Source organism: Oncorhynchus clarkii, chromosome 7 (assembly GCF_045791955.1).
Source record: "Oncorhynchus clarkii lewisi isolate Uvic-CL-2024 chromosome 7, UVic_Ocla_1.0, whole genome shotgun sequence".
NCBI lineage: Eukaryota > Metazoa > Chordata > Actinopteri > Salmoniformes > Salmonidae > Oncorhynchus > Oncorhynchus clarkii.
The window spans coordinates 70,665,083-70,677,386 of NC_092153.1; the positions used below are offsets into that span (position 1 = coordinate 70,665,083).

A 12,304-nucleotide genomic window follows, 5' to 3' on the forward strand; every position below is an offset into this window, starting at 1 on the left:
ATGCTGTTTTATACAGTCGTTATCTTTGTGTATCATGTAGACTAATATTGTGTTTAACATCAATAAATACTTTTTATATACAGTGTTACAGAATGTCCCTGCTCTCCGCAATGTGAAGTGAAATAGTGGAGAGCAGGCTTGATTATGTTTGTGTTTAAACACACAGTGAGATTAAGTCTCCAACTCAACAGCTAAACAAGGAAATACCACACACACTTCTCTCTGGTCCCTGTGATAAGATGGCAGTACGTAGACATGAAGTAAGTGTTTTTTATAGCTTTTATTTATCATCAATACATGTTGCACACATCCAATAATCATAACATTAGGCTACTGCAGCAGAATGCATAGCATTGGTGCAATACTAGCACATACGAGAGTAATACCTGCTCAATATAAAAGGTTTTTATATTTGAAACATCTACTTAATTACAAATCCATAGCCAGAGACATTAACATTGTGAACAGAATCCTAAATGTTTTCTTTTTGACAGTTGGAACTTCAGGCTGTTTCTTCTTGTAATGAACAAAGAATAGAAAAGTAAGATGCTAATAAAAACAGTCTTCAGATTCATAAAGTGGAAGGAGATCCCTGTAAGGACACATACAGTAAATACAGCACTGTCTGAGTCTGCAGTGTGGGCGCTCTGAATTACTCCAATGGTCCTTTCCTGTGAGGCAGATACAAACAGTCAAAGAAAGTCAAATACACAGAGATGAATACAGCGACAAAGACACTGTCAAATAGAGAGAAAGTGATCAATCACATGTATTCATTGTTATCTAAAAGGACAAACTGATCCTATTCTGAGACACTATGAATACAGGCTCAGATCTACTTTTGAGAAAAAGAGTAAGTCCCCGAGATTGCTACAGCAGCAGGAAGATAGATTTTATCGTGTCGTGAGGAATGGGGAGAGGAGGAGAGGAGAAGTGAAAGATGTTACAGATTTGTGAAGTTTACACGAGAACTTACTTGGCAAACTGATGTCGACACTTTTTGGGTAGTCCGGTAGCACATGCAAAAAACGAATTCAGAACAACAGAGTAACTAATATATTTTCTTTTTTATGTGCTACATACAAAAACTGTATTAAACAAGAATACATTACTGCCTCCATGTATATCGATATCCCATACAGAATGCACACATTTGGATATTGTTGTTTACGCCCAAGTGTACTTTATTGCCTTTGCTTTGTCAAACATGTGAAATGTTGTTTGTGTCTGTTAAGGCCTCTGAGCCTGGGTTCCTAATTTGTTATCCATACTTGGAATATTTTTGTGAAAATTTGAGTTACTTTGACAACAATGCACATTTTATACAAAAGTCCAAGTTAAGCATCCGCATCTCAAGTATGTCTTTGGCCCTGTACGACCAGCATCTTTGATAATTGACTATGCTAATTACAAACAGCACTGGAGCTCATTCCTTGTTGGTTATTCTATATTACTTTATCGGCAGGTAAGGAAGGAGAGAAGACACTCACGGCTGAAGTAGTACAGTGTGGAGATCAAAGCCACAGCCAGGGCCAGCAGCACTCCAACCAACAGCCAGAGAACCTTGGAGCCACAGCCAGGGCCAGCAGCACTCCATCCTAACGGCCAGAGAACCTTGGAGCCACAGCCAGGGCCAGCAGCACTCCAACCAACGGCCAGAGAACCTTGGAGCCACAGCCAGGGCCAGCTGCACTCCATCCTAACGGCCAGAGAACCTTGGAGCCACAGCCAGGGCCAGCTGCACTCCATCCTAACGGCCAGAGAACCTTGGAGCCACAGCCAGGGCCAGCTGCACTCCATCCTAACGGCCAGAGAACCTTGGAGCCACAGCCAGGGCCAGCTGCACTCCATCCTAACGACCAGAGAACCTTGGAGCCACAGCCAGGGCCAGCTGCACTCCATCCTAACGGCCAGAGAACCTTGGAGCCACAGCCAGGGCCAGCTGCACTCCATCCTAACGGCCAGAGAACCTTGGAGCCACAGCCAGGTCCAGCAGCACTCCAACCAATGCCAGAGAACCTTGGAGCCACAGCCAGGGCCAGCTGCACTCCATCCTAACGGCCAGAGAACCTTGGAGCCACAGCCAGGTCCAGCAGCACTCCAACCAATGCCAGAGAACCTTGGAGCCACAGCCAGGGTCAGCTGCACTCCATCCTAACGGCCAGAGAACCTTGGAGCCACAGCCAGGGCCAGTTGCACTCCATCCTAACGGCCAGAGAACCTTGGAGCCACAGCCAGGTCCAGCAGCACTCCAACCAACGCCAGAGAACCTTGGAGCCACAGCCTGAAGCACAACAGAAAACCTGTTAAATAATGTTTAAACTGCTGGGACGTACATCGTGTCAACGTAACTAGTTACATAACATTGGGGTTACAGACAGAGCCCTGGTTCTCCAAAAGAGAGAGTGAGACCACTAATTAATGGGATAATATTTGTGGATTTAGTTTAAAACATTCAACCTGTTACAATAAAACAACTTATTGGACAGACTTGTTAAACTTATGAATCTTACCTTTTGGGGTTTGATAGTTGCTTTTGGTGCAGCGGCCGTTTGGGATGCGGTTTGGGATGCTGTAACGGCTGTCGTCGGTGGAAGAAGGTGAGGACCAAGGTGCAGCGTGGTAAGTGCTTATGATTTTTAATAATAATCAAAACTGAACACTGAACAACAAAGCAACAACCGAAACAGTTCTGTCTGGTGCAAACGCAAAGACTGAAAACAACCACCCACAAAACACAATAGAAAACAGGCTACCTAAATATGGTTCTCAATCAGGGACAACAATTGACAGCTGCCTCTGATTGAGAACCATACCGGGCCAAAACACAGAAATAGAAAATCATAGACAAACTAACATAGACAACCCACCCAACTCACGCCCTGACCATACTAAAACAAAAGACAAAACAAAGAAACTAAGGTCAGAACGTGACAGATGCCTTGGGGCTGAGGCTTTGTGACGGGGGGTAATGTTGGCCGAGTTTCTGGTGGGTCACAAAAATACACAATGTGTTGGATATAAGAAACACCGTGAGAGAGACAAAATGCACAAAAGATCATGGAGAGAGATTTGGACAGATGAAGAAACTTAGACGTTAACTCAACTGGCACAGAGGAATATTAACTTCTAATTGCTTTTTCTTTTCGATAACAAGGCTGAATTGCTAACTGATGTCCTGACTTCACTAGAAATTAAATGAATTCCAACCCAATTCTGTGAAGAGATACAAAGCGAAATCTGAATTAAACTGTTTCGGGAGAATATTGAAAATCAAGAAATTGGTCTGTTCTCGGGCCATTAAAATAATAATAAAGTAGTATAGTGTAAGAGAGTGCATTCCATTGTTGTGTAACTAGTTCTAGGTCAGAAATGTAGGAATTCTGGATTCATCTCATCTTCTCATCTCTAATCAGTCATAAGAAGAATGGGAAGCGTCAGTGCCATGCAGTGGAATGGGTTCCTCTCACCTCCAGGTCTGAGAAGAACTCCTGGCCTCCACAGCTCGTTCTCTTTCTGGTTCTGGAGCATACAGGTGTAAAGACCTGTGTCCTCTGACCTTATGTTAATGAGGCGCAGTATGAAAGTCATCTTGCTTCCCCCATCCCGCTTACTGGCCTGGAACCGGTGTTTGTCCACACTGGGTTCATGGCTGGTCCGGCCAGCATTGTTGAGGCTGAGAAGGAACTGGATGTCAAGGTTGTTGTGGAGAGTGCGGAACCAAAAGACCGTCTGGCAGGAGCGGCTGGAACACTCACAGGTGAGGACCTCTGTGTCGTTGATCCTGGGGTAGCGGACGAAGTCGGACTCTGAACGTGTCTGGCAGGACACTGGGATAGGAGAAGTGAATGGAGGTTTAGTTCAGCTAAACAAACTGCCACCACATCAAAGGAGACATACAGTATATAAACAATACTGATGGAATGATTGCCATTTGTGTGAGAACTTGTTCTCAACTAGCCTACCTGGTGAAATAAAGGTGAAATAAAATAAAAATAAAAGTGTATGCTGGACAGAGATCAAAATAATAAGACATGATGGATGTCCGTAACACGTACGCTGTCCTACAATATTTTCACCTGACAAAGATCTGTAAAAGATTTAAACATTATCTGCTTATAATGTAATTAAATAAATATGCTTTCACCAGTGTTGTGAAGCAAATAACCTGAACAGGCACAAACCAACACTATCATCAAACAAGTCGTTTTGCAATAGTGGAAATGTTAAATGACAGCGCCTTGGAACCATGAAGAAACACAAATGAAAGGTTAGTGGAGAGACTTATCTATAAAGGCGACATTATGAAGCAAACATTGTGCGAGACACTGCTGATGTCACGCCCTGGCCATAGAGAGGCTTTTATTCTCTGTTTTGGTTAGGCCAGGGTGTGACTAGGGTGTGCATTCTAGTATCTTTATTTCTATGTTTTCTATTTCTATGTTTTGGCCTGGTATGGTTCTCAATCAGGGACCACTGTCTATGGTTGTCTCTGATTGGGAATCATACTTAGGCAGCCGGTTTTGCCACGTTAGGTGTGGGTAGTTGTCTTTGTTAGAGACTTGCATAGCACTGGTAAGTGGCATGGTCGTTGGTTCTTGTTGGCTACATTCAAAATAAAAAAGAAATGTACGCTTACCACGCTGCACCTTGGTCCGGTCATTTCCCTGATGACGTTCGTGACAGCTGAACTGTTTCACTTGGCTTCTCCATGTGTAATGAATCGCAGAAATATGTATAAATATCTTAACTGCAGAGCTCGCGTTGGATTTTAGAATAGCTCTTGGTCGTCTTTGAATTTCCGTCATGTCTTGAAGACAATATTGAGGGTCTGTGCATTTTGATCCAGCATACTGTTTTATTTACTGTTATTTAATCAACGCAGACTAAAACATATCACTTAAATATTTTAAAGAACTTTATATAAAGACACTTAAAGAAAACACAGGGGCCTCTTCAACACTCCATTAAGCAAATAAATAACACACACATTTAACATTCTGACTTGCACTAGTTGTCAAGGTGGGTCTAACGCTGTTCCTGAGGACTCAACAGAGAAGAACTTGATGACAGTGGGTAGGCAGAATATTGCGGTCCTACCTGTTGTCATCAAACACACCATTGTCCATACCAGTCCCAATGGGGTCATCTTGAGTGGTTGTGGACTTGTAGTGTATGTCTCGAGTGTTAGCTGAGGGTCGGCAAAAGTGCTTTCTTTTCCCTTCATGCATCTGCCAGAGAACAGGGGAGGAACTGAAGTAACATGGCCGAGTGTTGCCTGATCAACACCCCTATGTGACAACACACAGCCACACACCAGGCCTATCAGAGAGTGAGCCACACACACACACTTATAATGCAGAGATGATATTCAATGTATATGTAATTTTTCCCCAAATAATAAATCATCTTTATATCCTCTTGTTGATTGTTTGGAAGTTGTTGTCTGTATTTGTCACTTGTATACGGTAACTTTATACTCCTAACTTAAAACCTGTATTGCGGTATGTCTAACTATTCTTCTATATTCCTCTTTAACCAAATCTCTACTGTTGATGTACAAGGCATGCTGTAGAAATGTTCAGACACTTTTTTTCTTTACATTTCACTTGGTTTTGAGAAACTTACTCTACCAGCGATAGCCCTCATCAGGGATATAGCCTAGTGCTATTGCTTTGCAATATACTGGATGCTACACAAATATGTATCTATTCTGAATAAGGTAAAACTCATGGACCAACAAAGTGAACAATTTCATAATATCAACAATTACTTTATGTCTCAACCAACCTCTGGACTTCTAGAACCACCGGCATAGAAATTTCAGTGAAGGTCGAAAGTATTTAGAGTCCGTATAAATAGTACTTGTCAACACTATTTTAGCACTATATTGTATTGTTTTATACCAACACATTTAAAATCAAGACCTCATTTTTTTATGGTGTGACTAGTTTGCACAATTGCCAAGTGTGGATCACCTCTCCTAACCCGAACCGCTCTGCCCAGGTGTGTGACCTAGACCAGCTGCAGCAGCACTGAGTACTGGAGCACAGCTGCAGATCCAGCTACCTTAACTCCAGTTCATGTTAAAGCAATACACAGCCAACCAACAACGATGCTTAATGAGTACTTCTGTCATTGCTAAAACAGAAATATATCTGAGAAAATCTAAATGAATTGACTCTGTCAATAAAGTACTTGGCTTGACCATTTCATCAGAGCATGAACTCTACCGTACGATGTAATGAAGCAGCTTTTTAGGTCACTGTTCCTACAATAAAGTGATATGCAGCCTATATGTGATATTAAAATGAATGACCAATATTGCTGTTTGATAGAAAATATAGTGGCTCACAACCTTAAAGCAAGATTTTCAGAATATTGTGGGAAAGCTTTTTTGAGTCTCACGGTCACGCTGGTGTGATTTAGTGCTTCTAACCCCTCTTAAATATTGTGTGTTTGAGCTACAGACTCCTGTTTTTACATTGGATTTGTCCATTTCTTTTGCATCCACCAATCCCAACCATTAGCATGTGCGATTGACGGGGCTGAACTAGAACAGTGTTTATGAGACAAGGGCGAATCCCAAAAATGGCTATTCTTACAAAAACTTCTGTAACATCTGAAAGGTTTGAGCTGAGACTTTCACAAACACGCACATGTTTTCTGTTTTGCTCTATGACGCAACATAGAAGATCATAGTAAATCCCAGGACAAGGAGACCTAAGAATAGAATATCATAGTAAATCCTAGGACAAGGAGACCTAAGAATAGAAGATCATAGTAAATCCCAGGACAAGGAGACCTAAGAATGTTCAAGTCTTCTTCCCATCTGTATGATTTGTATTGCTGTTTGCAAAACAATTCTGATTGAAAGGTTAAAAGTCAATATGTTTACTTGATAACAATGATCCAATAGACATTGATCAAATATACACTAGATGTAACTGCTGTATATGAACTTTCATTCATTCTACAATAAACCGTAGTATGCCAAGTGTCCTCATTTTTACCTCCTGCACCTGTTTGACCCGACACAAATGCAAGCTCACACACATGCACGCACAGACACATTTTCTGCAGACGTCGCTCTCTCTCTCTAGAGTCTAGACACTCAAAATTAGATCCATGTAGATAGAGGTATCAGGCCTCCTCTATATTTAACCAGATTCACTAGTTGTATTACCTCCTTCAGCTGGTTTTTATTACACTGAGATTAACAGTCGTACAGTATTGTAGCTACGGTAACTAGCGGTAATAGTACGCTATTTGTAGCCCTGATTCCTGAGAAGGATCTGATGTTTTTTAGCCAACATAACAGATTTACATTGTAATTTAAAAACTAGAATAGGACTTTTCGTAAAGACAACATGGGTGTGTTTGCTCTTCTTGAAGTATTTTTCATGGTAGTGAAAGAGGCCCTGAGATTACAGAGTTGGATTGACCAGCTGCTCCCCCCTATGGTACATCTTGGCCATAGCACAGCAAAGAGGTGAGCTCTCCTTTCCAAACCTGCCTTACCATTACATTTATTTCATTTTATGTGACGTTGGAGATCCAGTCCGCCCACATTAGTTGCCGGTCAACTCCACCATGGAGTTGAGTTTAATTGGCTTATACTGACTAAGAGTGGCCCAACGAAAAAGCACTAATGGGAGTCTAGTAACGACCAACAAAAAAGAGCTTTCCTTAGCCCAGCAGCCCATTATCTCAACAGAAGAGTAGGGAGAACATGTATAACCAATATGGACAAATATTCTGTGTACTAATCCACTGATGTTTCTGGACAGGATATGATTTGTAGGTTTCATAAAGATTTGTTGGCTAGCCTGAAGAGCTAGCTGACGTAGCCCTTGTTGAGCTTCACATGGAGAGGCTAAGAGGCTGGTTCAATCTGCATGGGGTGTTGGGCCTTTGTGGTCTGCAGGACTATCGCTGGCCTAGGATGTCAACGACACATATCTGCTCTGTGGGTCAGTGACAAGTAGGACACAACCTCCTCTCTGCTAAGTACAGGCCGCTAGTATGATGAAAGCATCAGCCTCAATAAAATGACACTATTCCTGTTAGTTACTCTCACTTTTACTCAAAGTCACACAGACCTAGGCTCACTGTTGAAAGATTATATTTTTCACTCACCTTTTCTCTTTGTATAACAAGTTGGGGCAGGTATTGGAGGACCACAGAGATTCCCTTGCCACCGTGGTGTGATAAAGGGAGATGGTGGTGATGATGGAGGAGGATAGTTCTGTAATACAAAATATAACACTTTGCATCAATGATATGACAATGATCACTTTTTCAATGACAGTGGTGTGACAAGAATTAAGGATATAAAGTGCCTGGGGAAAGTCTACACAACCTTTGCACAGTCTTAACATTTTGCTGCCTTCAAATTAAATTAAAAAATGGATTTAATTAGATTTTATTCCGAGCAATGTACACAATCTACTCCACATTTCCAAACTGAAAGAAAAATGAGAGAAAATGTTCCAAATAAATTAAAAATACAAAACAAAGATGTCTTGATTGCGTATGCTTTTACACCCCAAAGTTAAATCTGTGTGGAATCATCTTTGGCAGCCATTACAGAGGGGTGAAACATTTTGAATAACATTCTACCAAATTCTTAGATAAACACATGTTATGTACAGAATATATCCATTGTTTTTATTGTGGTAGCAGCATGATGTTATGGGTATGCTTATCACCGGCCGGTACTAGTGAGTTTGTCAGGATCAAAATAAATATTAAAGGTGCAAAGCCCAGGTAAAACATTTGAAGAAAACCTGCCTCAGGCTTCTGAAAACCTAATCCTGGGATAGTGGTACATTTTTTCAGCGGGACAATGACACAATTTTGTATGCCAAAAACGCACCAGGATGGCTCTTCCAAGAGGTGTGGAGTGTTCCTGAGTGGTCCAGCCTCAGTCCTGACTTAAAATTGATTGACAATCAGAGACAATATTTGAATATAGTTGTCCATTAATGACTCCTCAACAAATTTGACGGCATCCGTCAAAGCAGTGATTTATGACCTATTTTATGGGTCACGTGGTTACGCACATATATGTACATCCTGTCCATCCATTCTCACGGTATGAGTGAGTGCTTATGCCCATATATGTACATTCTGTCCTTCCGTTCTCACGCTCTCGAGTAAGTGTTTATTTAACCAGATAGTGCATCTGTTTATGTTAAAGCTTTTCAAAGAGTATGGCCCCCCCCTGTTGTAGTGAACTTAGGGCCGGGCTTGTTGTATATGAAACAGTAATGTCCAGGGGTATTGGACAGCCGTAGTATAAGTAAGATCTGTAAGATAAGATAAGTAAGATCTGTGAACACTACGAGCGACCTCGATAAACCCCAGAACACTAAAGAAGAAATTAAACATGGATTTTGTGATCACTGACACACACGTGATGACCGTAACAACGAAAGCAGGACCCCGGTTAAAACATAGAGAAAGGGAAGAGTATAAAGCATCAATATATGATGCGCCAAAAAAGCGTTTTCTAAATATGTATATACCCCAAATACTGCCCCCAACTGTGTTGAAAGATCAAGTGTTGATGTCTAATGGACAGCTATGGGGTTATCTGTTTGATTACCTGGCCTGTAGAGTGAAACTCTATACTGTATAGCCGAAGGAGAAGAATATACAGACCAGACTTTAGGAGTGGACTACAGGCTTGAAGACTGGCATGTGTTTCGCAAGGTGGTGTGTCCCGAACTGAGAGATATCACAAAGGGGTATAGCTTGTTCACGGGCTACGAGGCCCGTTGGGAAGGTGCCCCTGACTCCTCAGGAAGAATATTTCATAGGGTGAAAATACAAAGAAAGAATGGACTTCCATGTGGGGGCGTGGAGTTCTATATCAGCAACGAGGAAACCCACAACGATAACATCCGTGAAGGTGGCCTCACTGGGGATTTTACATGCATATGCATATTCCTTTTAAAAGTTGGGATATAATGGAATTGAAAATGCTAGAGCTAGTGGATGATCTTTTTGTACAGAGCCAACAACCGCAGAGTATTGTTCAACTAAGGAAGCGCATGATATGTACGAATCCTAAGGATTATTATTCAAAGGAACCCCCAGAAGGGTCATCCTCAGAAGGGTCATCCCCTGAAAAGAACTAAGTACGTGGCTGTTACGTTAACCACGCCCCGATACCAAAGGAATGGTTCAACAATAAAGCCGCTGGTTCTTAATTTCAGCATATACCATGGATATTCATATACCATATCAGGACTCCGATACGTCATGGGTACCAGACCCTAAGGACTCTATGCCTCACAGACCTCCTTTCTACTTCCTCCAGGCAAGCCCCCTACATGTACACAGCCTGAGGATGTGTTTGATGGGGTGGTCAGTACTATTTTTCTGGGCACCATCAAGGCCTCTGTAGCCACACTTTTAGACGTGGTGATTGGAGAGTATTTAAGAGAACAATGCCATGGTTGTGAGATCAGTCATCCCAGCCAACGACGACCTCCGTGTTTATACGACCCACCCGGGTACTACTTCTTCAACCATGTTGAGGAGCTGGTGAAAAGACTGTGGTCCTTCCACTTTATACCATTGATAGTCAGAGCCCTGGAGTCTATGGGTCTTGAGTCATCTATTCCAAGGTTTTATGGTGTAACCGATGCTTTCCTAAATGAACTGAAGGAGGTGATCTACATCCATGAGAAACTCAAAGAAATCAGGCTTTGGTGGCTGATGTGGTGACTTTCTGGCTCAATAAACCAAGAGAATGAGGAACAATATACATTTTTTATTTAGATGTAAAGCAATGGGTAACTATATGCATATGATGCTAGAGAGAATACATACATTTTTAATTCATACATTTACAAATGTTATGCAGCAAATTATTGAAAATAAAGTGAACAATATATTGCTCTACACAACCCACAATACAGGAGTTAATGCAGAGCGTGTGCTAAAAATGGAGCAAATCATGAGTCAGGTAAGACATACTGGGGAGACTCTACAATGGACACAACTGGTATCCCGTCTTGTGGATGATTCTGAAGAACTAGAAACATCCTTGTCTAAGATTTTAGTTTATTTGTTTGAAACATAATTGAATTGTAACATGTATGATATTTGTTGTTTATATACTTATATAACGGATGTATGTTTTAAAAATTCAGCGATATAAGCCTGTAAATGTAAACTAAGTATACAAGGTGTTGCATGGGTCATTGAGAAAATAGGGACAAGTATCTTGCTATGTATCCTGAATTGTATGGATGCGTAATACTTAAAAAAATGTTTGCAAAAATAAAATGCAAAATGAAAATGAAATGTTCTCGTTATTTGAAAGGGGTTCAATAATGTTATTGTACATCAGAGACAAGAAGGACTCTGGAGCAGACGTTGAAAAACGTATTATACCCCCTCTAACCCAGGGTCTTATGGGGGGAAGGAGAGGTTCCAGAGAGCTATAGCCGAAGAAACAGGTAGCAGGTTAGGCGCTGCTCAAGTGAATGAATGGTTTGCAGAGCAGGTTGCTTACACTCTGCATAAATCTGTGCGAAATTTTTTCCATGAAATAGAGTTTTTTCTACTCATCCCTTGTCCCGGTTTCAGGCGGATCTATGTGACATGCAGGCCTTTGCAGATAGAAATGATGGAAATCACTACATGCTAACGGATATAGATATTTTCTTTAAAATAGCATTTGTAAGGGTCTTAAAAAATAAGAGTGGGGCAGAGGTCCCCCGGGCCTTTGACTCTATCTTGAAGGAAGGAGATGCACCCAAGAAAGTGCAGACGGACGGCGGTAAATAATTTTTTAATAATACTTTTCAGAAACTCTTGAAGAAGCACAATATCGTACATTTTGGATTTGAACGCTTCAGTTGTTGAACGCTTTAACAGAACTTTGAAGGAGAGGATGTGGAAATACTTTACGGCTCACAACACCCATAGATACAATATGTGGATATAGTTCAAGATTTAGTAATGGGGTACAACAACAGCTACCATAAGAGTATACGGATGAAGCCCTCCGAGGTCTCTTCTGAAAACTCTTTCCAAGTCTTTAAAAATGTGTATGGTTTGTTCCCCCTTCGCCGTAAGAAAAAAAAAAATATTTTAAATTCATAGTGGGGGACTTGGTACGTATATCCAAGTTGAGGGATTTAAAAAATATATATGAGCAAGGTTACAGCGATGAGTTGTTCACAGTTGCCGAATGTCTACCACGTATACCCCGTCTACAAGTTAAAATATTACGACGGGGAGCTTATTAAGGGTTCCTTTTATTCCTATGAGAAGGAACTCCAGA

General features: G+C 41.3%; 1 protein-coding gene across 1 annotated transcript; it reads right to left on the bottom strand.

The window, feature by feature from the left end:
* Positions 1-589: 589 nt before the first annotated feature.
* On the bottom strand, positions 590-5,208 carry LOC139414431 (T-cell surface glycoprotein CD8 beta chain-like). The gene is made up of 8 exons (XM_071162346.1): positions 5,101-5,208; positions 3,471-3,830; positions 2,943-2,986; positions 2,514-2,568; positions 2,271-2,284; positions 1,491-1,563; positions 977-1,010; positions 590-671 (listed from the first exon to the last, which is right to left on the bottom strand). The coding sequence occupies exons 1-8, from the start codon at positions 5,147-5,149 to the stop codon at positions 653-655; spliced, it is 648 nt and encodes a 215-aa protein (XP_071018447.1). The 5' UTR covers positions 5,150-5,208; the 3' UTR covers positions 590-652.
* Positions 5,209-12,304: the final 7,096 nt, after the last annotated feature.